This window comes from Bufo gargarizans, chromosome 2 (genome assembly GCF_014858855.1).
Source record: "Bufo gargarizans isolate SCDJY-AF-19 chromosome 2, ASM1485885v1, whole genome shotgun sequence".
Lineage (NCBI taxonomy): Eukaryota > Metazoa > Chordata > Amphibia > Anura > Bufonidae > Bufo > Bufo gargarizans.
This window is the reverse complement of record NC_058081.1, coordinates 725,208,962-725,235,867: the sequence shown is the minus strand read 5'-3', so window position 1 is coordinate 725,235,867 and position 26,906 is coordinate 725,208,962. Positions and strand designations below refer to the sequence as shown.

Here is a 26,906-nt window from a genome sequence, read left to right as displayed (position 1 = left end):
CCCCATAGTTTACACAGTATAAACCATATACACCCCCATAGTCTACACAGTATACACCATATACACGCCCATAGTCTACACACTATAGACCATATACACCCCCTATAATCTACACAGTATACACCATATACACCCCCATAGTCTACACAGTATACACCATATACACCCTCATAGTCTACACAGTATACACCATATACACCCCCATAGTCTACACAGTATACACCATATACACCCCCATAGTCTGCACAGTATACACCATATACACCCCCATAGTCTACACAGTATACACCATATACACGCCCATAGTCTACACAGTATACACCATATACACCCTCATAGTCTACACAGTATACACCATATACACCCCCATAGTCTACACAGTATACACCATATACACCCCCATAGTCTGCACAGTATACACCATATACACCCCCATAGTCTACACAGTATACACCATATACACCCCCATAGTCTACACAGTATACACCATATACACCCCCATAGTCTACACAGTACATATACATCCCCAATGTTTACTGCTCCTCACAGTATCTACAACCAGTGAAACTGCTGGGGGTCTGGGTGGCAGAACTGGGGAGCACTCCATGCTGGAATTCAGAGAGGGGGCGACATTCTGAATATGGCGTCAGGAGAGTCCTAAAAGAAAAGAATAAAGAATAAGTCATGGAGAATCCAAAGTATCAAAATCCTGTAAACCAAGTGTCAGTGTCAATGTCCCGCTCCCCAAGTGTCAGTATTTCACTGTCCTGTGCCCCAACTATATTTTTGGGTGCCCACAGTGACATGAGTATTGTGGATCACAATGAGATTTCCACTTTCTAGGTTTCTTCATGTACTTATAATAGCTGCCGTTGCTCCTCAGCACTGTCAGTCTTAGTTCCATGTAAATGTGCACCAGTGGTTGCTGTGGAGCAGCGTCGGGTATCACATGAAGACAACATGGACCAACCTCACTATGCACAGTCACCGCTCTAGTAAAGGCTTTCTTACCTGATTTACTGCTGGGTTCCTCCAGATGTGCTCCTCTGTTGGACTACATGACATTGGAGGGGTAGTAGTTCTATCACAGTTGACATCTATCCCACTGTCACTGTCCTCACCATTAGGACTTGGAGATGATGGGAGTGATGAGCTGCCTATTGAACTGTCTTCTTCCGGTGTGGGTGTGGAGCAATCAGCATAACTAGAGTTGGGAACTCTAGAAGAAGGATCTGGAAGGTGAGGAGTCCTCAGATCGAACCTGGCCACTGTGTACGGATTACTCTCTTCTCTTAACCTGTCCGTAGATAGATCAGTTATCAGTACTGGAAATTATCGACCACCAACCTGACTGTTATAAGAAGGGAGAGTACTTACCGGCAGGAGACTTCATAAGGGTCAATCCACAAGGTCATCTCCTTGGGCAGGGTCAGTTCATGATATTTTAGGCCACTATGGGAACATGCTTCCAAGATGCTCTCATCTCTGTCATGTCTGTTGATCCTTATGCACCTGAAATGTAAAAATCAGCCATTAAAGAGGAGATGCCAATGGAAAAATTAGGGAATTTCTTGGAGATGCTGATGAACCAATATGTGAATTTTTTTGAGATGTTAATGTTCCAATTTAGGTTTTTGAAGATGCTGAAGAACCAAAATGGAAATTTTTGGAGATGTCAATAAACCAATGCAGGATTTTTTTGAGATGCAATGGACAAATACAGGAAGTTTTTGGATATGCTAATAGACCAATGTGGCAGGTTTTTGGAGACATGAATTGACCATTATGGGGGGTTTTGAGATGCCAATGGACAAATACATAAAGTTTTTGGAGATGGTAATAGACCAATGTGGGAAACTTTTGAAATGCCAATGGACCAATATGGGACGTTTTGCAAGATTCTGTTAGGCCAATGTGGGAAATATTTCATATGCCAATGGACAAATACAGGATGTTTTTGTAGATGTTAATAGAACAATATGGTATTTTTTTTTGGAGATGCTAAAATACTAATATGAGATTTTTTTGGACATGGCAATCAAACAATATCCACTGAAATCCAAACAAAAGTACTATAGAAAAAACCTCATGAGTTACCTGTAGGCTTGTCCTTTCATGGGCTTCTCGGGATACCAGTGCCCAGTATATTTTTGACAAAGTCTCTCTGCTAGTTTTTCCCCAAACAAGTCAACCATGACAGGATCCAGATTCTGGATTCTGTTTGCAAGAGTCTTGATGTATTCTACACCGGCCAGCAGTTCGTCCCTCATCTCCACTGGTATAGAAGACAACACAGCCATATTATCTGGAGGGGTGAAAACAGAAAATGTTACTTTTTGTAGATTGACTGCGTAAAATATCCCTATTTGCCAATATTCCCGATATATTGGACCTCCACCTATAAGATATTTAAATATTGTCTATGGTGGGAAAACCCTTAAATACATTGTAAGGGGGCAGAGGGGGCCTCCTTAGCTGCACCACCTATATAATAGTTAGAACCATGAGTTATATCAAGTATGTTCTGTTCTGAAGGGCTGCCAGTGCCTACTGTCTCATTTCTGTTAACCCTAACAGCAGAACACCCTTTAATGGTGTTATCTTAGGAAAACATGGTAAGAGTTGTTTGTGGTACCATCCCACCTTGCTCTATTTTGAGCTGCATATGGCTCTTCTTGGGACATTCCTGGTCAACATGGTGTTCCTGGTCCTGAAGGTTGCAGGTTGTTTTCCTTGGAGAGTCCTTGAATTTCTGGCCTGGATTTCCTTTGCAGATCTGAGGTTTGTCTGAATAAGTGATGAGAGCTTCTGCGTTCCCCAAGGTGCATCTCTGTGGTAAGTGTTGAAGACCATCAGATGTGGACGGGTCTTTCTTCAGTCGGACAGTCACAGACCAGCTTGAATTCCAGAAGCCATTCCCATCCAGGTTCTTCGTAGGATTTCTCACCACAGTGCAGAATTGTCTTAAGAAGGTAATGACATGTCTGACTGGTGTATGTGGGTTTTTAACTAAGACGGTCACTTTTCTCTCCTCTTTTTCAGCAGAGCAGTGAGAGGAAGGGATCTTGGGTTTTGTCTCTTTCTCCATCTCCCTGTACCTTCTGCCAGTGATGACTACAGGATATGGAGGAGAAGAATACAAGTAATAAAATGTTAGATAATCTACATTAAAAAATGTTTAAGGCAACTTTGATTTTTGTAATTTTTGGGTTGTAATTTTGTAAAAGTAGCAGGTAATCCAAAGAAGACATTGTAGAGGTATTAAAGTGACTCTCTGGCCACGTAATGATTTTTTAAACACTGCATATTTTGTCCCATATAGCTGTTTTTCGTGTTTTTCACTTTCCTTCCCATGTTGTTGACATTATGGCATCCTGACAGGATGTTTACATGCAGAACTTCCTGTTTTACTCAGCTCCCTGCTGGCTTTGCTACCCAATCCCATCATGCTTTGCTCTGTAAGGTTCTCCCTGCAGTAGTCGCATCTCCTGCACCTCTCCTATCCATGTTAGTTAGACAGAAGCTCCCTCAACCCAGGGTCATCAAAATGCTAGTGCACACCCTCATCATCTAACGCCTGGGCTACTGCAACAGTCTCTTTTGTGGCCTCTCATTTAGAACTCTCACACCCCTTCAATCCATCCTCAACTGCTGCTCGGTTAATCCTCCTCTCCCCTCGTTTCTCCTCTGCTTCTCCCCTCTGCCAGTCACATCACTGGCTCCCCATTGCCCAGCTAATTCAAATCATGATACTAACAAATACATATCAGGCCGTCCACAACCAGTCCCCTCCGTACATCTCTGACCTTCTCTCTAGATACATCCCCCAACGTAATCTCCAATCCTCACAAGACCTCCTTCTGCGTTCTCCTCTTGTCTGTTCCTCGTCGTGTACTACCCCCTACACTGGAACTTGCAACCTCAGCACATCAGACTCTCCCCCAACATCCAAACCTTCAAGAGTAACCTGAAAACCACCTCCTCAGGAAAGCCGACCACCTGCAATGAGCATACTGCCACCCCACAGCCAGACGAGAAGTTTTTACCCCCACCTATTGTGTCTCACCCTTACCTCATGGGCAGGGTCCTCTCCCCCTCTGTATCAGTAAGTATGTGAACCCCCTGGGTGGGTGACGGCAAATTAATGACTTTTAAATAAATATAAAAAAAATTAAACTTTTTTTAATCACTTTTTTCCAGTTGGGATTTGACATTGACGGTCACCACAACCGATCAACCTCCATATTCTGCACAAGGCAGATCACCCCTGGAATCTGAATGGTTGTTATGGGCTGTGGGGTCAGGTAGGTTGTCAGGGCTGTCTGGGCGAGGTCTCTATTATAAAAGATATATTACACCCAAACTAAAAACTAGGGTCTAAATGATATTATTCTACGACTGACAGCAGGGTAATATCTACCAAATTAAAAGATGCAAATAAAATGTCCGTCTACAGAGGGATCGGCAGGTGGGTGACGGCGGATTCACTTACCTTTAAGGTGGATGTGCAGGATACGGAGGAGTCCTGCAGGGTCTGCAGCAGGTGTGTGTCTGAGCAGAGACAAGACCCCAGTATTTATCTGAGGAGGAGACGGGGTCCTGTGATTGTCTCCTCCACCATCGTGATTATCCGGAGAGTGAACCTGATTTACATAACACAAGACCATTCAGAGGGTGACGACCAAAACATGACAATACAGGGAGGATCCGCCACTGCCCCCTCCCCGGTACCCGCACCTTCCCTCCAAAACAGTATCAGGGCTGGATGAAATGTCTACTATCTATTATCTATCTGTCTATCTATTATTTATCTATTATATATCTATTATCTATCTGTCTATTATCTATCAACCCTTCTATCTTATAACTATCAATATTAGAATCAGTCTGTCTCAGAAATGCATTTCTTAAAATTTATGTTCATTTTGTCTATCCCCCCCCCCCTCCTTTTTTAAAGTGTTTGGAGATAAGATACATTTCTCTGTCTATAAAGAAAAAACTGGCAGCAGAATTGGTGAGATGTGAGAGCTGTGATCACTTGTGTTCTGTGCAGTCTGATCTCTCACTGCCGGACGTCTCTCTGTCCGTGTGTCTGTCTCTGTGTAACCCGAGATTGTTCCTAATCTGTAACTGTCTCTTTTCTTTCACTGTAATGTAGTTTTCTAGTAGATAAATGATAGATAGAATCCGATAGAATTATCCATCAGACACAGCAGACTCTGTGCAGAGTTCACACCTGTCTGGCCGAATCCCAGTGCAAATCTCATCACAAACTGGTCCCAGTTCATTATCATCCTTGTACTGGATTTCCAGCACTGCTACCTCCCAGCATTTCATATGTAGATGACAGGGGCCACCGCCCCAGGGACCGGCGTATAGAAAGTGTATCCGGATAATGCAGCTTTATTACCACAACCGCGCCTGTACATAGACGTGTAAAGTGAGAGTATACAGCAGAGAGCGCGAGTATATAGATCTCCTGATGAGCTGCCCCTCCGCAGTACATGTGTGTGTGGGATAATGGCCGAATGAGCCACTGTACAGAGTCCTGGACCCGGAGTATACCTGCAGATATAAGAGAGATAGATAGATAGATAGATAGATAGATAGATAGATAGATAGATAGAGATAATAGATAGATAATAGATAGATAATAGATAGATGATAGAGAATAGATAGATAATAGATAATACATAGAATATAGATGATAGATAATAGATAATAGATAGATGGATAGTGTCTGATGTTATAGAGGATAGTTCTCGGAGATGTAGACAGGTCAGTGTTATGTCTCAGTAGAAGACTTTTCTTCCCGTAAAGAATAATGGATCTCTGACGGAAATGACTTAAGCAGAACTGAAGCTCAACATAAAAGATCCGTATAATTTTTCCAAAATTATTTGTTGTTCTCCTGAAGGATCAGAAGAACGGAAGACTAAACGCGGATGTGACCGCGGCCTCAGACACTTCCGGATTTCCCGGTGGAGAGACTCTCACGTCTGTTGGACTCGGACTGAGCGCAGAACCTCTTTCCGCGGCTGCGTTGATAGAAATGTCTATGTTATGTAATGTATAGATGTCAGTCCACACGACCTCAGAGCGGTGAGAACATTACAGACTCCTACAGGCGAGACATGAGGGAGGTCACAGAAAGATCAGACAGTCCCTACGGCCAGAAGAAATCTCACCATGTGACATCCGTCCTGGACCAATCATGGGGCAGATTGATCAAAAGTGACAGTAAGGCTGTCTTAGTTGCCCATAGTGGCCAATCACCACGCAGCTTTCATTTTGATGATGCAGATTTATGACGTAGATCGTATATGGAGAACTATCTATAATCTCCGTATATGGGGGGGGGGGGGGATATAATATGGGAGGTGGGGGGACGACTTATTGTGGGGGGAGGAGAAGACGGACCCTCCCTTCACAGGAGGTCCTGGGTGTGGTTCACATCTACTGAATGGACTTCTGTTATGTAAATGAGATTTCCTCTGCGGATACAATGGTGGAGAAGACAATCCCATATCTATGTATCTATGTATCCGTGATCAGAAAACAATGAGAAAGAGATGGGAATGTGGTCACCTGCAGCACATCGCACCCTGTTCTGTGTATTCAACGTTTGTCTACTTGTACCAATTTCTATCTGTCTAATATCTATCTATCTAATAGACAGTGAATGAGATATTGGGGAGCTCTGCAGACAAATAGAAACACGGAGCAGAGGAAGCGTCCAACATCCAAATCAGATATAAAAAAGAAAATCCACAGCACTTCCAAAAAACAGTGTTTATTCCACCAGGTGCCACGTTTCCGTCCTCTCAATAGAACCTTTTTCAAGCAAGGAGAGGAGAGGACGGAAACGTGGCACCCGGTGTAATAAACACTATTGTTTGGAAGTTCTGTGGATTTTCTTTTTTCTATCTATCTATCCATCTGTCTATCTCTGTCTGCCTCATCTCTCTCGGATACTGACCGTCTCTATACATGGATTTATAGTGAGATAGATATGGGATGTACAGATGGAGACATAATAGATGGATGAGCCCAGCACAGCGTCCAATAGAAGCGCCATTTCTTTTTTGATGCCTGTAAAAAGCTGGAGAAACACGTGTCGTCCTTCATCGCGGCAAATCATATAATGTGCACAGGACAGATTTAAAGGGAAAAGCTCAGGTCGATTCAATAAATGGTAAAGATGAGACGCCCCCCCCCCCCCCAATCCAATTTTTGTTCTGTGCACATTATATGATTTGCCGCGATGAAGGACGACACGTGTTTCTCCAGCTTTTTACAGGCATCGAAAAAGAAATGGCGCTTCTATTGGACGCTGTGCTGGGCTCATCCATCTATTATGTCTCCATCTGTACATCCCATATCTGTCTTACTATAAATCCATGTACAGAGACGGTCAGTATCAGACAGAGATAGACAGATTGATAGATATGAGATAGATGTGATACTGGAGGGACCCTTCCACGTGTGGTATTTCGGGTGTGGTTCGCAGCCACTGAATAGACTTCTTTTATGTAAATCAGATTTACACTCCTGATACACAAAATGGTGGAGGAGACAATTACAGGAACGCCTGCCCCCGACACCTCCACAGATCTAATCAGGGGTCTTGTCTCTGCTCATACACCCTCTTTTAAAGACCCTGCAGACTCTTCTCTCTATCCTCCAGTCACCATCAGCAGAAAGTAGTGATGGATAAAGAATTGGGACGGGGATCCCCCTCCTCTCCATGCTCTACTGAAGGTGAAGAGAGGGAAGTGACTGTTTCTGTGAGATGCAGCAAGATGGACCACAAAAACAAAGACCGTAAAATATCATTCTGCATCACCTGCACAATGATCGGCCATGTGTCCGAGGACTGTCCAACAATCTGCGACCTACAGAGCCAGGCCGAGCATCAACAGACCATCAACAACAAAGACAGTCCAAAGAGAGCAAAGAAGAACAAGAAGTGCCAAAGGAAGAAAGAAGCCATGAGGTGAGAGCACAGATCATTACTATTGATATATTGGGATTTTGTTTTATACTTTTGTTGGAATCTAAAAATACTGTCAATTATCCTAATTATTAAGGCCAATAAGATGAAAAAAAATGAGGACATTTCAGAAGAAATGGGGGGGGGGTATAAAGTTAGTTCTAAGTTTATAGAAGTTTGACAAATCTGTAGAAGATGCATATTGTACATCACTTGACAATATTACGTTCTCACGTCTCTCCATAGGTAACGTGAGTGAAGTCCCTTTCCTACTGGCGGAGATGATGAAACAACTGCTGGTCGGTGTGGAATTCAGTACGACCCTCAGAGACGCCCAAATATTGACGACTCGGCTCTTGGATCTTCTTGTGTATTTTCTGATTTTGTCCATAGATTTTTGTTTCAATAAAAGTTTATTCTAAAACAAAAACTATTTTCTTTCCTGCTCGTTATCTCCAGCTCCTCTTACAAAGCAAAATGATCTCTCTATCTAATATACAGTCCACAGAATGTGAGCAGCACAGCATAAAGATGTGAGAGGGGCCAGCGGCCGTGACAGCGATCCAACCTCCAAAAATACAAAAGAGAAAAGCTCCACGGCACTTCCAAAAATGTATCAAATAAAGTATATTTCAATCACCAAACAGCAACTTTCCAGTCCTCTCACTGGAACCGATTGCGAAAAGTCCCAGTGAGAGGACTGAAGCATTGGAGTTTTTCTCTTATCTATCTCATATGTATTATCTATCTGGCTTAATTCGCAGGACTAAATACATATTAATTAGTATTGCCAAAGCAAGTGATACATAACTGGGTTGGGATAGGGACACATCCAGGGCGCGGTATAGCGGTGTATGTCATTACTTTGTCCTCCACCTTCTTTACCTTTCCTCTGCCTTGGACACTGTTGCCCATTCTCACCTGTTACAAACCCTCTCTTCCCTCGGCATCAGACACCTGGCCCTCTCCTGGATCTCCTTATACCTCACTAACAGAACCTTCAGTGTTTCTTATTCATACTCTGCCTCATCATATTGCCCCTTTCTGTTGGTGTCCCTCAAGGTTCTGTCCTGGGTCTCCTACTTTTCTCCATTTACACATTCAGCCTTGGACAGCTCATAGAGCCCCATGGCTTCCAATACCTCCTCTATGATGAGGACACTCAAGTCTACCTCTCCGGCCCAGATGTCACTTCCCGTTGTCCAGAATCCCAGCTTGTCTGTCGGCTATACAGTATCTTCATTCTTCTTCCACTTCTTAAAACTCAACATGGAGAAAGTGGAATTCCACATCTTTCCCCATGTCACTAAGCCCCCCTACCACACCTATCCACTACAGTTAATGACACAACACTTTCTCCAGATTCACAGGTCTTCTGCCTGGAGATAACATTCGATTAGGACCTGTCCTTTAAGCCACACATCCAAACCCTCACCAACATCTGCCTCTTTCAATTCAAGAACATCTCTCGTATTCGCTCCTTCCTCAATAAACTAAAATACTAGTGCATGCTCTCATCATCTCCTCCCTGGACTACTGCAGCATTCTCCTCTGTAGCCTCCCATCTCATCAACACTCTCACTCTAAATAATTATTATATGGCATATCAGGCTCCTCTCAGTCTATGGCAGGCACTGAAATATTGTGCTGATATGGCAGCTGTGTTCCCCTCTTTCTCCCAAGGTGAAAGCTGGGAAGAGATCAGACAGTCTCCTAAACTGAGTGTCCTTCACTGCTGAGTATTAGGGGTCTCATCCTCCACGGCCTCCTGGTCGCACTGCTGGCACAGCCTGCTTGTACCTTTGCCTGGGTTTGATGAGCAGGCTGTGGGGGGCGCTGAGTCTGTAGAGGCTCAGGATCTGTTCATTTCTGGGGTTGGGGAGTTTCTCCAGATATGGGGCAGTTTGTTCTTCCTCTGTAGGCTCTTGTAGATTGTCAGCTTCTGTGATGTTCTTATGTCGTTCCTTCAGATTCTGATATATTCCTCTTGTGTATCGTCTTCTGGATGTCCCCCTTTGTCAGGCTGTACTGGTTGGGGCATAGTTAGACTGGGTTTGGGTGAATTGTTGGGGGTTGCTTCATTTTCCTGGGGCTCTTTGGTGCAGCAAGGCTTTGTGAAGGTAGTAGCTTGGACAGCTGCTATGTAGATGGGCCCTGAATGATAGCACCACTTCTGGACAGCAAGGTATAGTGGAAATCTGCCCAGCTTTGCTCATGAGGTGATGCTTGTCGTTCTCCAGGTGAAATATTTCTGTTGGCCCAGAGTCCCACTTCGACCAGTCTGGGTATGTATCCGGACCTCAGGCTTCACCCCCATACAGGAGGATTGGGACGATGATGCTATCAAAGATTTGAAGCCAGAAGATCACTGTTGCTTAGAGATGATACAGACACCTTCTGATGGCATAGAAGGTTTTGCACATCTTGTCCTTTAGTATTTGTTTGGCTTTCTTAAAGCTTCCTGACGGGCTAATTTCCAGTCCCAGGTAGGTGTACCCATTGGTTTCTGAAAGTCTACAGTTGGTTAAAGGGGTATTCTCATCTTCCCTTTTTATACTTACCTTCCTTGAGTGCGACGTCCACTTCCTGGATTCTTCTCTCGGCTGGGCCGCGCAGTGTCCTGAACGCGCATGCGCCATAGTGACTTATTCCAGGCCTGTATAGTACAGAGCCGGCGCGCGCGTTCGCGGCCCTGTGCTAAACTGGCCAGGAAGAAGTCATCATGGCGCATGCGTGGCGACGTGCGCGTTCAGGACATTGCGTGGCCCGGAGAGAATTTTCAGTCTTCTGCGCAAGCGCGGCCCGGCGGGATTCGACAGGAGAGGTGGCCATAACCAGGGGAGACCAAAGACAACATCAGGTAAGAGGGGACTTATTTTCTAAAAAAAGGGTGGGCATTGGGTAATAACATGTATTTAGAAAAATGATCACTGTCAAATCATTAACAGATTTAACAGTGATCATTAGGATGAGAATACCCCTATAACAGGAACGGAGGACACCCGGCTGGTTTCTCTTCTGAAACACCATGATGGTGGTTTTTATTGGATTGATGGGCATAGCCCATGTGGTGCTGAATTTCTCCAGAATTTTTAGGTTATCTTGGGGACTTTTCTCAGTTGGTGATAGTAGCAGAAGGTCATCTGCATACAGTAGACATTTCACCTGGGTGTCATGGAGGGTGAGACCGGGTGCTGAAGAGGACCCCAGAGCCGCGGCCGCTCATTGTTGTAGATACTGAAGAGGGTTGGACTGAGGCTGCAGCCCCATCTGACTCCTCGGCTCTGCCGGAAATAATCTGTTCTCCTCCCATTCACCTTCACGCGGCATCAGTTCTCAGTGTAGGATCTTCTGAGGACATGTTGAGTAAATGTGTAAATACTTTTTTTCCCACTTAATTTCACATGATGTTTTCCTCTCTATTCACACCCAAAGCAAAATGTAGAATTCTGCAGTTTCCCGAGAGCAGTGCATTGTGGGGGTTCATATGGCAGTTCTACAGCTAGAGCTAAGCTTTTATATCACGACCGTCAGCAGGGTGGATCTAAACAGCTGTCTGTTTCCAGGGGCAACTGGCAGAATAATAGCAGCTTTGGATGTGACTGGAGAAATAGATATGAAATGAGTAATTGACACAAAAAACAAAAAGGAAAGAATCAGCTTAACTTTTATGTGAATTTTGATTGCTCTGGTATGTCAATTTAAAGGGACCTGCTGATGATTCAGTGTGTTCGGGTACAGCCTGAAATGTCCCTCCTCGGGGAAAACTGAAGTCACACAAGTTGGATTTTCATTCACACGATCCTTGGTTACTAGTGGGATAAGGATAAGCAGAGGAGTCCGGCTGCTGCTTATCTCCTATTATAGAAACCTTATGGAACTAGAAGGTGTATTGCGGGCATTTCCCTACAGGCTCCTCCCTCAGTACACGCCCCTGCTTATATCCTGCAGGACAAGCCCCGCCCAGCACACTCACATACAGACAGACGGTTTTGTTAGTCAACTTTTATATAATAAATATTTTTTATACAAAATATGTTAAAAAGTCTCCAGATAAAAATAGCATAAAAACACAATGATGAAGCTTCTCTGCATTACAACAGATTAATAAAGACATAATTCCAAACATTTCCATATCACAAATTTAACTTATTGTCCATAGAATACCTTTAAATAAAGCTTTAATGCCAAGACTGAGCAGCATCGGGGTAGAAAAAACCTACCAGCGTTGAGTATATAATCGATCCCTGAGGAGACGGGACCTGTTACAACAGTATAAATTAAAAGCTGAAGCAGGTCTGGAACTTGTGGCTATTGTGATACTACAACTCCCAGCATATGACCGTCCAGCTTGGGCAAAACTACAAGCCCCAGCATCCTGGAAATCGTAGTTTCACTCAAATGGAAGGTCACGCCTCACAGACCTTTCAGTTAATTACGCAGCAGCATATATATTTAAAAAATAATAATAATAATAATAATCACATTTTTTCCCAAAATTTGTTCCCATGATCACAGTGACCAGCATGAACCATAAATATTCATACACCTCATTTACATAAATATTCACACTCCATTAGCGTGGCGGTATCCTCAATGGGCCTCATGAATAAGAACAATCACGCCGCCTTTAAAAGCCAGGCATCAGCTTATTTTTTGCTACTCTGCACCAAAAAGAGGACTTCATAGAGGAGAATTTCAAAAACATCAGAAATACCGCCACATTCCCGTGTATCAGCAACTTTGTTTCCATGTGGATTTGAGTTTTTCCTCCCAATGTGAGTGGGGAGGGCTGTGACAACTTCTTAAAGGTGACAGTATATGGTGCCCGATAGGACTGTTGACTTTTTGCCCTTTGGTTCCAGACCTGAAGAAGGAAGGTCATCGTAATACTGCAGAATCTGCATCTGGTGAGATTGTGCAGGGTTAAAGGAATGGAAGTGAAGCTCCCCTTTAAGTGGAGATCTCCACAGTGCATAGAACGTTCCCAAAAATGTGCAGCTTCATAGAATTTTATAGAAAAAACAAAAACTGCAAAAGGCACATTGGCTACCTGGCGTTTGCCCAGGCCTGTGTCGGAGGTATAAGAAGATATCCATTGTGCTTACCTATAATGCAGTAACACATCTAGTGATGCCACATGATGCCACCAAGGACGGACCTTGCTCAGTGGTGGGTCATGGTCCGTCAAGTCGTATCAGTAGCTTTACCCCAGAGCTGCGCTCATTCACAGCTTTTACTCTGGTCCCTGAGTGTTCCTGTAAAATTCTCGGACTACACACAATAGCTGATCAACGAGATCCGAGCCATGAAGCTAGGCTCACATCCTACTGCCGAGGACACCGGCCACAGCTTCAGTTGTTTTCAAGTATATGAGGTTGAAATTTTTACCGGAGGCCGAGGCGATAAAAAGTCTCACTTCAACTTTTGGTGGGAGGTGATGACTTTTTGGATTTCCATTTCCTCTGAACTCCCCGAGATCTGACGTTGTGATAGTATTTCGGCACCAGGTAATACAAGGTCATGGGCTGATAGGTTGGGATGAAGCTGACAGCACCACCGGGGTACTGGTAGAAGACGGTGGAGGATGGCGCTGGGCTGTAGTAATACTGGGCAGCCTGTCATCGGAGAAAGAGAATCAGTCAGGACAGTGATATCAGAAGTTGCTTAAAGAAATTGTGCAGCTGGGAAAAAAATGAAAAAACAAGCAGAATGGTTTAAAAAATTAACAAAAATAAGTAGTAACTCACCACTCCCGTTCAGATCTGGAGCGGCAGGGGATCAGGAAGGTGAATAATACTTATTTTTATAATTTTTAAGCCATTATGAAAATTTAAAAAAAAATCTTTCCTGGCCTGACATTTCCACATGGAAAAACAATGCGATATCCAAAATGGCCACCTATACAGTATCCACATAGGTAGTCACCCAGCTTTTCACTGGTCAACACAGCAGACCTACCTAGGCGAGCCACGATAGTAGGGGATACATCATGACATAACTGAAGAGGTTTTCCATTCAGGAGCTTGGAAAAGTTGGGTGACCACCTGAAAGTTTACTAGTGGGTCGCCTCTAGGTGGCCACCCCAGTTTGAAAGGTGGCCATGTTGGTTTTCATGCAGACGACTCAAGAATTTTTGGATTTCAGGTAGTAACATTCGTTAAGGAGGAGATGGGAAGAAAATAACAGACTAGATCTGGTGACTCAGTGCCGACACACAGCGTCCAGAGTCCACAGACTCACCACTCCTTGCCATTACATTTGTCTCCAGCACGTGCCACACTACGTGATGACCCCATCTTTCCTTCTATCATACAAACCAGTCATTATCCTGCGGACTCACCACTTTCTGAGTATCAGTCGCAGGAGATTTCGTTTTGCTCATGACGCTTTCTTCATCCTCGCTGGAGCATTCTGACGGAGATCTGCTTGAGCCGTCTGAGTGGTAGTCTGACGTGTCCTGTTCCGGTTTCTCCTCAGTTGTCGCCTTCTTGGATTCTTCTGGAACCTTCACAATGAAGGGGCTACAGCTCTCTCCTAACCTGAGGATCAAAGGAAACTCCACATAAAGACCTCGAGGGTTTGTGATCCATAAGAGGGTCCTCAACGGGGTGGGGCTTATAAAAATGGTTTTGAGGGCCGGACGTAGATTCTGAAATGGTTCTCCCAGCTCAGTCTTATACTTCATTCTGTGCTGGATTATCAGATTAGATGTAATGATCTAATAACTGGTTGCTGTGTGTTGGACTTACCTGCAGCTCACCTCCTTTGGATCAATCCAAATATACATGTTTTTAGGAAAAGCCAACTGTGAGCAGCGCAGACCGCTCCGAACACAGGCCCGTAATACGGAGTCATCCACCGCCATGTTTTTTTCTATCCGGATACACCTGGGATCAGATGAGGTGCATAAGATGATTATATCCCGACAGATCGGATCTGCTAGAGTTGTCTATCTAACCTGTGGCCCCCCAGCCAGTGTAAAACTACAACTCCCAGTATGCCCTGACCGTACACACCCATCCACAAAGAGACAATGAAAATATATCAGCTATTAAAGCTGTGGTCTCTCCAGTTCTTGCAAAACTACAATGATTAGCATGCTGGGAGTTGTAGTATTGCACTGGCTAGGGAGCCAGAAGATGGAGACTATTGCTTTAAAGGATAACTCCACCTGTGCGTTCATCAAATGGGTTGTGCCTACTCCTATCCTTGACTGGTGGGGGATCTGACAGCTGGGACCCCCAATGATCATGGAAATAGACGTCCTGTCCCACCCGTATTAATGAAATGGCGGATGAGTGTGCGCATCGCCTCTCTATCTCCATGAAACTAGCGCACATGCTCATCCGCAGTACAGTTCACATGGTGGAGGATACAGGACCTCTCTTTTCATGATCGATGGGGGTTGAAGGGGTCAGACCCCCGTCATTCAGACACATAACCTGTTCTGTTCAGCTTCCTATGCTTAGGATTAGCAAAACATGACTGCTTGCTTCAATAAATATCGCCACACGTGTCCTCAGGCTGTGTGTGGTACTGCAGCCCATCTACATTAAAGGCAGAACAGCACCTTTAAGGGGTTGTCAGAAGACAGCATGATAGGCAGGGGTTCAGCCAATAGACCTCCTCCATTACTGAGAACAGCCCCCCCCCCCACCGTTGGCCATTTTGACCCAACAGAACCTGAAAGTTTTTTAAGCTACTTAGCAGGATAAGCTCTGACAACATGGCCTGCACGCTGTTTTGGCAGGTAAGATGAAGAACAGTTGTCTGGAATCCTGGTAAGAAGAAAGGCCCCCTTGGTGATCACAGGGATGTAAGAAAACCTTTGTCTGTCAAGCTTTTACAAAGCGGATGGAGCGTACCTGACATTAGAAGACGCCCCTGACGTTAGAAGACGCCCCTGACGTTAGAAGACGCCCCTGACGTTAGAAGACGCCCCTGACGTTAGAAGACGCCCCTGACGTTAGAAGACGCCCCTGACTTTAGAAGACGCCCCTGATTTTAGAAGACGCCCCTGATATTAGAAAACCCCCTGACGTTAGAAGACGCCCCTGACGTTAGAAGACGCCCCTGACGTTAGAAGACGCCCCTGATTTTAGAAGACGCCCCTGATATTAGAAAACCCCCTGACGTTAGAAGACGGACTATATTATAAGACGCCCCTGATATTATAAAACACCCCAGAGATTAGAAGATGCCCCAGATATTAGAAGATGCAACTAAGGTTAGAAGATGCCCCAGAAATTAGAAGACGCCCCAGAGATTAGAAGACGCCCCAGAGATTAGAAGACGCCCCAGAGATTAGAAGACGCCCCAGAGATTAGAAGACGCCCCAGAGATTAGAAGACGCCCCAGAGATTAGAGGACACCCCAGAGATTAGAAGACGCCCCAGAGATTAGAAGACGCCCCAGAGATTAGAAGTGCAGTCCATGTTTTTAACCAATTATATTCTGACTATCCTGGGCTACAGGCGATCACTTTACCCAACCCCGCCCATGAGAAGACCCGCAGTTGTTCTTACCTGTAGGCCTGGCCTTTCTGGGGGCTCTCGGGATACCAGTGTCCTTCAAACCTGTCGCATAAAATGGAGGTGAGGGTTTTGGTAAATCTCTCCACCTGCTGACGGTCCAGTTTTTCGTGACGGTTCAGCAGCCTTACGATGTAAGACGCCCCCAGTTTCACTTCTTCGTGCATCGCTTCCTTATACAATCCCACGTCCTCTCCTGGAGAAATGCAAACATAGTTAGGCTCTGGAGGCGTCGTCCTGACTCACGTCCAATAGTCTGGCATTTGCAGAAAACTCTCTGGAGGACAATGCTTATGGAGTTCTGTGTGCCCTGTCTGATAATCCAGAACGTGGAAATGTACGACCATCGTAAGGCCACATTTTATAGTCTGTGTTACAGCAGCAAATCCCGATCCAACCACAAACTTCCAGTGTCATGGATCCCAAGTTCAGGAAAGTAGACCCACGATCGGATTTGTGTCTGTAATACGGACACTAACGTGCGCCCACATTATGGCCACCTGAATGAGGCCTAACTCGTATGGAAAAACCAGTGATGTGACCCGCAGAATTGAAATGTATGGGTGCGCCCACATGGTGCGGTTGTGCCTAATGGCGTACACCAATATGGATCTCCCTATAACCAAGAATAGAAGGTGGCGCATGGACGTCTACTGGTTTCAATGGCACAAGTCAACCCCTCCCCCGATCAGTCAGAAGTCATGGTTCGCGTGTAAGACCTACAGTCGGTTACTCAAAACTTGAAGCAGTTCTTCTTCTGGCTCCCTGATCTAACCGGCAGCGGTCTTGGTAGACTCAGCTCCGTACGTCTGCTGTTTGGGCGCCCGTCGGCTTTTACTTTCATTTTTAACCAGTATGATACGTTACTGGGAAGAGCTGTGTAATGTGTAACTGGAAGAAAATCCCCAGATTTCCTGAGAAAATCGCACCTCCTGATCATCTCCAAAACTGACCACAGATAGTGGGGAGATGGTCATGGCCGTAGTCAGCCTGGTTTGGCATCAGCTCTTCTTCTGTCACACTGAAGTCCCTATTGACGCCGCAGCCACCTCTTGTGACCCCTCAATAGTTGTCGGACACCTCCTTCTGTCGCAGGCAGAGCCATGGAGGCATCAAAGTGATTTTACAGGAAGAGGTTCAGTCATAAAACACCACAAAGCTCCGACCTGTCAGTCCGGGTGACGGCGGCCGATCGCAGCGTCTCCAGCCTGCGACACTGAGCGCGCCCTCTATTTACTGTCTCCTACACCAGGCTGATAAGACAATCCGAAAGTGACCAGAACAAGACGTCCTCGGTGTGAGCGGGTGACGAGGAGACAAGGTCACGTACTGGTCGTGCTGGAACAGAATGAACTGCCGAGTGCTACGAGGTTTACTCAGAGCTCCGCAGACGTCAAATAAAGAGACCTTAAAGATACAGGTGCTACGCCGGCAGTAGAATAAACCACAGAAAACATAGAAATAAGCTGTATTAGGAGGTTCTGCAGCAGCTGAGGTATGTATTAGGAGGTTCTACAGCAGCTGGGGTGTGTATTAGGAGGTTCTGCAGCAGCTGAGGTATGTATTAGGAGGTTCTACAGCAGCTGAGGTGTGTATTATGAGGTTCTGCAGCAGCTGAGGTGTGTATTATGAGGTTCTGCAGCAGCTGAGGTGTGTATTATGAGGTTCTGCAGCAGCTGGGGTGTGTATTATGATGTTCTGCAGCAGCTGAGGTGTGTATTAGGAGGTTCTGCAGCAGCTGAGGTGTGTATTATGAGGTTCTGCAGCAGCTGAGGTGTGTATTATGAGGTTCTGCAGCAGCTGGGGTGTGTATAATGAGGTTCTGCAGCAGCTGAGGTGTGTATTATGAGGTTCTGCAGCAGCTGAGGTGTGTATTATGATGTTCTGCAGCAGCTGAGGTGAGTATTATGATGTTCTGCAGCAGCTGAGGTGTGTATTAGGAGGTTCTTCAGCAGCTGAGGTGTGTATTATGATGTTCTGCAGCAGCTGAGGTGAGTATTATGAGGTTCTGCAGCAGCTGAGGTGTGTATTATGATGTTCTGCAGCAGCTGAGGTGAGTATTATGAGGTTCTGCAGCAGCTGAGGTGTGTATTATGAGGTTCTGCAGCAGCTGGGGTGTGTATAATGAGGTTCTGCAGCAGCTGAGGTGTGTATTATGAGGTTCTGCAGCAGCTGAGGTGTGTATTATGATGTTCTGCAGCAGCTGAGGTGAGTATTATGATGTTCTGCAGCAGCTGAGGTGTGTATTAGGAGGTTCTTCAGCAGCTGGGGTGTGTATTATGATGTTCTACAGCAGCTGAGGTGTGTATTAGGAGGTTCTGCAGCAGCTGAGGTGTGTATTAGGAGGTTCTGCAGCAGCTGAGATGTGTATTATGAGGCTCTGCAGGAGCTGATGTGTGTATTAGGATGTTCTGCAGCAGCTGGGGTGTGTATTATGAGGTTCTGCAGCAGCTGGGGTGTGTATTATGAGGTTCTGCAGCAGCTGAGGTGTGTATTATGAGGTTCTGCAGCAGCTGTGGTGTGTACTATGAGGTTCTGCAGCAGCTGAGGTGTGTATTATGAGGTTCTGCAGCAGCTGTGGTGTGTACTATGAGGTTCTGCAGCAGCTGGGGTGTGTACTATGAGGTTCTGCAGCAGCTGAGGTGTGTACTATGAGGTTCTGCAGCAGCTGGGGTGTGTATTATGAGGTTCTGCAGCAGCTGGGGTGAGTATTATGAGGTTCTGCAGCAGCTGGGGTGTGTACTATGAGGTTCTGCAGCAGCTGAGGTGTGTACTATGAGGTTCTGCAGCAGCTGAGGTGTGTATTATGAGGTTCTGCAGCAGCTGAGGTGTGTACTATGAGGTTCTGCAGCAGCTGAGGTGTGTATTATGAGGTTCTGCAGCAGCTGAGGTGTGTATTATGAGGTTCTGCAGCAGCTGGGTGTGTATTATGAGGTTCTGCAGCAGCTGAGGTGTGTATTATGAGGTTCTGCAGCAGCTGAGGTGTGTATTATGAGGTTCTGCAGCAGCTGGGGTGTGTATTATGAGGTTCTGCAGCAGCTGGGGTGTGTATTATGAGGTTCTGCAGCAGCTGGGGTGTGTATTATGAGGTTCTGCAGCAGCTGGGTGTGTATTATGAGGTTCTGCAGAAGCTGGGGTGTGTATTATGAGGTTCTGCAGCAGCTGAGGTGTGTATTATGAGGTTCTGCAGCAGCTGGGGTGTGTATTATGAGGTTCTGCAGCAGCTGAGGTGTGTATTATGAGGTTCTGCAGCAGCTGAGGTGTGTATTATGAGGTTCTGCAGCAGCTGAGGTGTGTATTAGGAGGTTCTGCAGCAGCTGGGGTGTGTATTATGAGGTTCTGCAGCAGCTGAGGTGTGTATTATGAGGTTCTGCAGCAGCTGAGGTGTGTATTATGAGGTTCTGCAGCAGCTGAGGTGTGTATTATGAGGTTCTGCAGCAGCTGGGGTGTGTATTATGAGGTTCTGCAGCAGCTGGGGTGTGTATTATGAAGTTCTGCAACAGCTGGGGTGTGTATTATGAAGTTCTGCAGCAGCTGGGGTGTGTATTATGAGGTTCTGCAGCAGCTGGGGTGTGTATTATGAGGTTCTGCAGCAGCTGGGGTGTGTATTATGAGGTTCTGCAGCAGCTGGGGTGTGTATTATGAGGTTCTGCAGCAGCTGAGGTGTGTATTATGAGGTTCTGCAGCAGCTGAGGTGTGTATTATGAGGTTCTGCAGCAGCTGAGGTGTGTATTAGGAGGTTCTGCAGCAGCTGAGGTGTGTATTATGAGGTTCTGCAGCAGCTGGGGTGTGTATTATGAGGTTCTGCAGCAGCTGAGGTGTGTATTATGAGGTTCTGCAGCAGCTGAGGTGTGTATTATGAGGTTCTGCAGCAGCTGAGGTGTGTATTATGTGGTTCTGCAGCAGCTGGGGTGTGTATTATGAGGTTCTGCAGCAGCTGAGGTGTGTACTATGAGGTTCTGCAGCAGCTGAGGTGTGTATTATGTGGTTCTGCAGCAGCTGGGGTGTGTATTATGAGGTTCTGCAGCAGCTGGGGTGTGTCCAGGTGTTTGGCGTATCTTGGAATAAACCTTGCACTTTCCTTGTACAGGACATTATGTCGTCAGATTTCATCAGAAAGCGATTACTGGAGATGGTGCAAGGAGAACATACGAGGAAGTGACGAGGACGGGGGGGGCGGTGGGGGGGGGCGTCGGGGAAAGCGAGAGAAAACCCCCGAACAGGAAGCAAAGGTCAATCAGGTCAGACCTGACCTTGTAATTGTTTTCAGTATGCAAATCCTGACGGGAAGGTTCAGTCTGACGCAATGGAGCGACTGCACACATAGCAATTCCCCAATATACCGCCATATCCTCATACTACTGAGCCGTACTGCTCCACTCAGACCGGGGACCCTCCGTTCTTACGAATGCGCTCAGACCACCCTGGGGGTCCTGCCAGTCAGAAGTGATCACAAAGTGAGATACGCCATCGATACACGGGGACATCGCTTTAGCCTTTGTCACTTCTCTGCAGGATCGGTGGTGGTCCGACCACAGTTGTGAGAACGGAGGGTCCCGTCAGGCGGTACTGCGCACCTCGGTCCTCTATGGGTGCACTCTACCACGGACCCCCCGTTCTCGGGATCACTGGGGGTCCCCACAGTTGTGGACAGGTGGTCAATACGTTTCATTCATGTTGACATTACAAACGATCACCATTAGGCGGACGCGCGCCATTCCGTGATTCCACCCCCATTACTGGCAGTAAGGATCTCACCATAGAATCTGGCCCTCGGAGGGAAGTGCTATCTATGCGATTCCCTCACTGATCCTTTGAGATTCAGCCCCTGTTCTCTAAGGACATCACGCAGGTACCGGTGGCAGGTGCAGGGATCCGCGGTCGCTCTACCCCCCCCCCCCCCCCCCCAGTAATGATATGTACCTGGGAAATCCCGAAATGACAATAGGAAAGTAATAAAAACCCCGCACCCCTCCCCTGATTACATGCACACAGGCTGACGTAACCGTCACAAGAGCTGGAATTCACACCCAGCATAGTGTGGCACCGTGCCCAGAATACGTCCACGCACGTACCACAGTCCACTGACCCCACATCCAACAGTCCAGCACTGCCGCATTAACGGGATGTCCAGCACCGGACCAGCAGAATTTAGGATTCCAGCCTGCCGCCCTCAAGGGCTCATGCACACGAAACACAAACATATTTTCTTTCCGCGTCCGTTCCGTTTTTTTGGTGGACCGTATGCGGAACCATTCATTTCAATGGGTCCACAAAAAAACGAACAAAAAAAAACACAAAAGTTACTCCATGCGCATTCTGTTTCCGTATGTCCGTTCCGCCAAAAAATAGAACACGTCCATATAACGGAGAAGGATAGGACTGTTCTACTAGGGGCCAGCTGTTCCTTCCGCAATATACGCATTTTGCGCATCAGTATTTTGTGGACCGCAAAATACATACAGCCGTGTGCATGAGGCCTTACTCCTACAAACCATAACCCCCAGCATCCCCTGCAGTTTACCATTGTTCTCTCAATCCATAGACCTCCATGTACTTCACCTCTAGGCATCGCACGTACTTCACCTCTAGGCATCGCACGCACTTCACCACTAGGCATCGCACGTACTTCACCACTAGGCATCGCACGCACTTCACCACTAGGCATCGCACGTACTTCACCACAAGGCATCGCACGCACTTCACCACTAGGCATCGCACGTACTTCACCACTAGGCATCGCACGTACTTCACCACTAGGCATCGCACGTACTTCACCTCTAGGCATCGCACATACTTCACCTCTGGGCATCGCACGCACTTCACCACTAGGCATCGCACGTACTTCACCACTAGGCATCGCACGTACTTCACCTCTAGGCATCGCACGAACTTCACCTCTAGGCATCGCACAAACTTCACCTCTAGGCATCGCACGTACTTCACCTCTAGGCATCGCACGTACTTCACCTCTAGGCATCGCACGCACTTCACCACTAGGCATCGCACGTACTTCACCTCTAGGCATCGCACGCACTTCACCTCTAGGCATCGCACGTACTTCACCTCTAGGCATCGCACATACTTCACCTCTAGGCATCGCACGTACTTCACCTCTAGGCATCGCACGCACTTCACCTCTAGGCATCGCGCGTACTTCACCTCTAGGCATCGCGCGTACTTCACCTCTAGGCATCGCGCGTACTTCACCTCTAGGCATCGCACGTACTTCACCACTAGGCATCGCACGTACTTCACCTCTAGGCATCGCACGTACTTCACCTCTAGGCATCGCACATACTTCACCTCTAGGCATCGCACGTACTTCACCTCTAGGCATCGCACATACTTCACCTCTAGGCATCGCACGTACTTCACCTCTAGGCATCGCACGCACTTCACCTCTAGGCATCGCGCGTACTTCACCTCTAGGCATCGCACGTACTTCACCTCTAGGCATCGCTCGTACTTCACCTCTAGGCATCGCACGTACTTCACCACTAGGCATCGCACGTACTTCACCTCTAGGCATCGCACGTACTTCACCTCTAGGAGCACGTACTTCACCTCTAGGCATCGCACGTACTTCACCTCTAGGCATCGCACACACTTCACCTCTAGGCATCGCACGTACTTCACCTCTAGGCATCGCACGTACTTCACCTCTAGGAGCACGCACTTCACCTCTAGGCATCGCACGTACTTCACCTCTAGGCATCGCACGTACTTCACCTCTAGGCATCGCACGTACTTCACCTCTAGGCATCGCACGTACTTCACCTCTAGGAGCACGTACTTCACCACTAGGCATCGCACGTACTTCACCTCTAGGCATCGCACGTACTTCACCTCTAGGAGCACGCACTTCACCTCTAGGCATCGCACGTACTTCACCTCTAAGCATCGCACGTACTTCACCTCTAGGCATCGCACGTACTTCACCTCTAGGAGCACGCACTTCACCTCTAGGCATCGCACGCACTTCACCTCTAGGCATCGCACATACTTCACCTCTGGGCATCGCACGCACTTCACCACTAGGCATCGCACGTACTTCACCTCTAGGCATCGCACATACTTCACCTCTAGGCGCACGTACTTCACCACTAGGCATCGCGCGTACTTCACCTCTAGGCATTGCGCGTACTTCACCTCTAGGCATCGCGCGTACTTCACCTCTAGGCATTGCGCGTACTTCACCTCTAGGCATCGCGCGTACTTCACCACTAGGCATCGCACGTACTTCACCTCTAGGCATCGCACGTACTTCACCTCTAGGAGCACGTACTTCACCTCTAGGCATCGCACGTACTTCACCTCTAGGCATCGCACACACTTCACCTCTAGGCATCGCACACACTTCACCTCTAGGCATCGCACGTACTTCACCACTAGGCATCGCACGTACTTCACCTCTAGGCATCGCACGTACTTCACCTCTAGGAGCACGTACTTCACCTCTAGGCATCGCACGTACTTCACCTCTAGGCATCGCACACACTTCACCTCTAGGCATCGCACGTACTTCACCTCTAGGCATCGCACGTACTTCACCTCTAGGCATCGCACGTACTTCACCTCTAGGCATCGCACGTACTTCACCTCTAGGAGCACGTACTTCACCTCTAGGCATCGCACGCACTTCACCTCTAGGAGCACGTACTTCACCTCTAGGCATCGCACGTACTTCACCTCTAGGAGCACGTACTTCACCTCTAGGCATCGCACGTACTTCACCTCTAGGAGCACGTACTTCACCTCTAGGCATCGCACGTACTTCACCTCTAGGAGCACGTAGTTCAGCTCTAGGCATCGCACGTACTTCACCTCTAGGAGCACGTACTTCACCTCTAGGCATCGCACGCACTTCACCACTAGGCATCGCACGCACTTCACCACTAGGCATCGCACGCACTTCACCTCTAGGAGCACGTACTTCACCTCTAGGCATCGCACGCACTTCACCTCTAGGCATCGCACGCACTTCACCTCTAGGCATCGCACGCACTTCACCTCTAGGCATCGCACGCACTTCACCTCTAGGCATCGCACGCACTTCACCTCTAGGCATCGCACGCACTTCACCTCTAGGCATCGCACGCACTTCACCTCTAGGCATCGCACGCACTTCACCTCTAGGCATCGCACGCACTTCACCTCTAGGCATCGCACGCACTTCACCTCTAGGCATCGCACGCACTTCACCTCTAGGCATCGCACGCACTTCACCTCTAGGCATCGCACGCACTTCACCACTAGGCATCGCACGCACTTCACCACTAGGCATCGCACGTACTTCACCTCTAGGCATCGCACGTACTTCACCACTAGTCCTCCACGCACTTCACCACTAGGCATCGCACGCACTTCACCTCTAGGCATCGCACGCACTTCACCTCTAGGCATCGCACGCACTTCACCTCTAGGCATCGCACGCACTTCACCTCTAGGCATCGCACGCACTTCACCTCTAGGCATCGCACGCACTTCACCTCTAGGCATCGCACGCACTTCACCTCTAGGCATCGCACGCACTTCACCTCTAGGCATCGCACGCACTTCACCTCTAGGCATCGCACGCACTTCACCTCTAGGCATCGCACGCACTTCACCACTAGGCATCGCACGCACTTCACCACTAGGCATCGCACGTACTTCACCTCTAGGCATCGCACGTACTTCACCACTAGTCCTCCACGCACTTCACCACTAGGCATCGCACGCACTTCACCTCTAGGCATCGCACGCACTTCACCTCTAGGCATCGCACGCACTTCACCTCTAGGCATCGCACGCACTTCACCTCTAGGCATCGCACGCACTTCACCTCTAGGCATCGCACGCACTTCTCCTCTAGGCATCGCACGCACTTCACCTCTAGGCATCGCACGCACTTCACCTCTAGGCATCGCACGCACTTCACCTCTAGGCATCGCACGTACTTCACCTCTAGGCGCACGTACTTCACCTCTAGGCATCGCACGTACTTCACCACTAGGCATCGCACGTACTTCACCTCTGGGCATCGCACGTACTTCACCACTAGGCATCGCACGCACTTCACCACTAGGCGCACGTACTTCACCTCTAAGCATCGCACGTACTTCACCTCTGGGCATCGCACGTACTTCACCTCTAAGCATCGCACGTACTTCACCTCTGGGCATCGCACGTACTTCACCTCTAAGCATCGCACGTACTTCACCTCTGGGCATCGCACGTACTTCACCTCTAGGCGCACGTACTTCACCACTAGGCGCACGTACTTCACCACTAGGCGCACGTACTTCACCTCTAGGCATCGCACGCACTTCACCTCTGGGCATCGCACGTACTTCACCTCTGGGCATCGCACGTACTTCACCTCTGGGCATCGCACGTACTTCACCTCTGGGCATCGCACGTACTTCACCTCTGGGCATCGCACGTACTTCACCTCTAGGCATCGCACGGAGTGTGAATACAATGATGTGAGAGTCAAGAACAAAGAAAATATTCATTCCCAGCAATAGAAGTCACTTCCCCGCACTGAGCCAGTAAAGCACATGCATCACATTTCAGCGCTGAGAGGGTCACTATCTGAACTCTGCCAGAAAGAAGATAGAGAACAACAGGGGCACAGGCTGGTAGGACAGGGCACTCTCCTGGCACTGTGATGGGAGCACATGGCACTAGGACAGGGCACTCTCCCTGGCACTGTGAGGGGAGCACATGGCACTAGGACAGGGCACTCTCCTGGCACTGTGATGGGAGCACATGGCACTAGGACAGGGCACTCTCCCTGGCACTGTGATGGGAGCACATGGCACTAGGACAGGGCACTCTCCTGGCACTGTGATGGGAGCACATGGCACTAGGACAGGGCACTCTCCCTGGCACTGTGAGGGGAGCACATGGCACTAGGACAGGGCACTCTCCTGGCACTGTGATGGGAGCACATGGCACTAGGACAGGGCACTCTCCTGGCACTGTGATGGGAGCACAGGGCACTCTCCCTGGCACTGTGATGGGAGCACAGGGCACTCTCCCTGGCACTGTGATGGGAGCACATGGCACTAGGACAGGGCACTCTCCTGGCACTGTGATGGGAGCACATGGCACTAGGACAGGGCACTCTCCCTGGCACTGTGATGGGAGCACATGGCACTAGGACAGGGCACTCACCTGGCTGTGAAGCTGCTGCCTCCCCTTCTCTTTGTGTGATGACTGAGCTGCTGACTGGAGGACATCCTAGAACAAGACATATGACTCACTGTGGGGGAGGAAATCCCCGACCGTGACGTCACACGCCATATATGGACATCCTGGGACAGGCGAGAGTCACAGCTGGTAAATCCCTGGCAGGCACGGGTGTAGAAGAGAGAGTGCGCAGAGCGGGA

General features: G+C 47.8%; 2 protein-coding genes across 2 annotated transcripts; both read right to left on the bottom strand.

The window, feature by feature from the left end:
- Positions 1-615: 615 nt before the first annotated feature.
- On the bottom strand, positions 616-2,270 carry LOC122926377 (protein BTG4-like). The gene is made up of 4 exons (XM_044277752.1): positions 2,098-2,270; positions 1,378-1,512; positions 1,012-1,297; positions 616-657 (listed from the first exon to the last, which is right to left on the bottom strand). The coding sequence occupies exons 1-4, from the start codon at positions 2,268-2,270 to the stop codon at positions 616-618; spliced, it is 636 nt and encodes a 211-aa protein (XP_044133687.1).
- A 9,713-nt stretch (positions 2,271-11,983) lies between these two features.
- LOC122927131 (protein BTG3-like) lies at positions 11,984-26,758 on the bottom strand. The gene is made up of 5 exons (XM_044278722.1): positions 26,692-26,758; positions 16,522-16,723; positions 14,746-14,883; positions 14,337-14,535; positions 11,984-13,611 (listed from the first exon to the last, which is right to left on the bottom strand). Exons 2-5 carry the CDS (start codon positions 16,692-16,694, stop codon positions 13,414-13,416), a joined length of 708 nt encoding a protein of 235 aa, XP_044134657.1. The 5' UTR covers positions 16,695-16,723; positions 26,692-26,758; the 3' UTR covers positions 11,984-13,413.
- Positions 26,759-26,906: the final 148 nt, after the last annotated feature.

Bases quoted from the DNA above. Each gene is read 5' to 3' on its own strand.
- LOC122926377 (XM_044277752.1), bottom strand. From the start codon at position 2,270: ATGAGGGACGAACTGCTGGCCGGTGTAGAATACATCAAGACTCTTGCA. The intron at 1,298-1,377 runs GTAAGTACTCTC...ATCTACGGACAG, and splicing joins CCTTATGAAGTCTCCTGCCG to GTTAAGAGAAGAGAGTAATC. The intron at 658-1,011 runs GTAAGAAAGCCT...CTTTTCTTTTAG, and splicing joins GGAACCCAGCAGTAAATCAG to GACTCTCCTGACGCCATATT.
- LOC122927131 (XM_044278722.1), bottom strand. From the start codon at position 16,694: ATGCACGAAGAAGTGAAACTGGGGGCGTCTTACATCGTAAGGCTGCTG. The intron at 14,884-16,521 runs GTAAGAACAACT...ATCTGATCCCAG, and splicing joins CAGAAAGGCCAGGCCTACAG to GTGTATCCGGATAGAAAAAA. The intron at 13,612-14,336 runs GTGAGTCCGCAG...CTCCGATGACAG, and splicing joins CGACTGATACTCAGAAAGTG to GCTGCCCAGTATTACTACAG.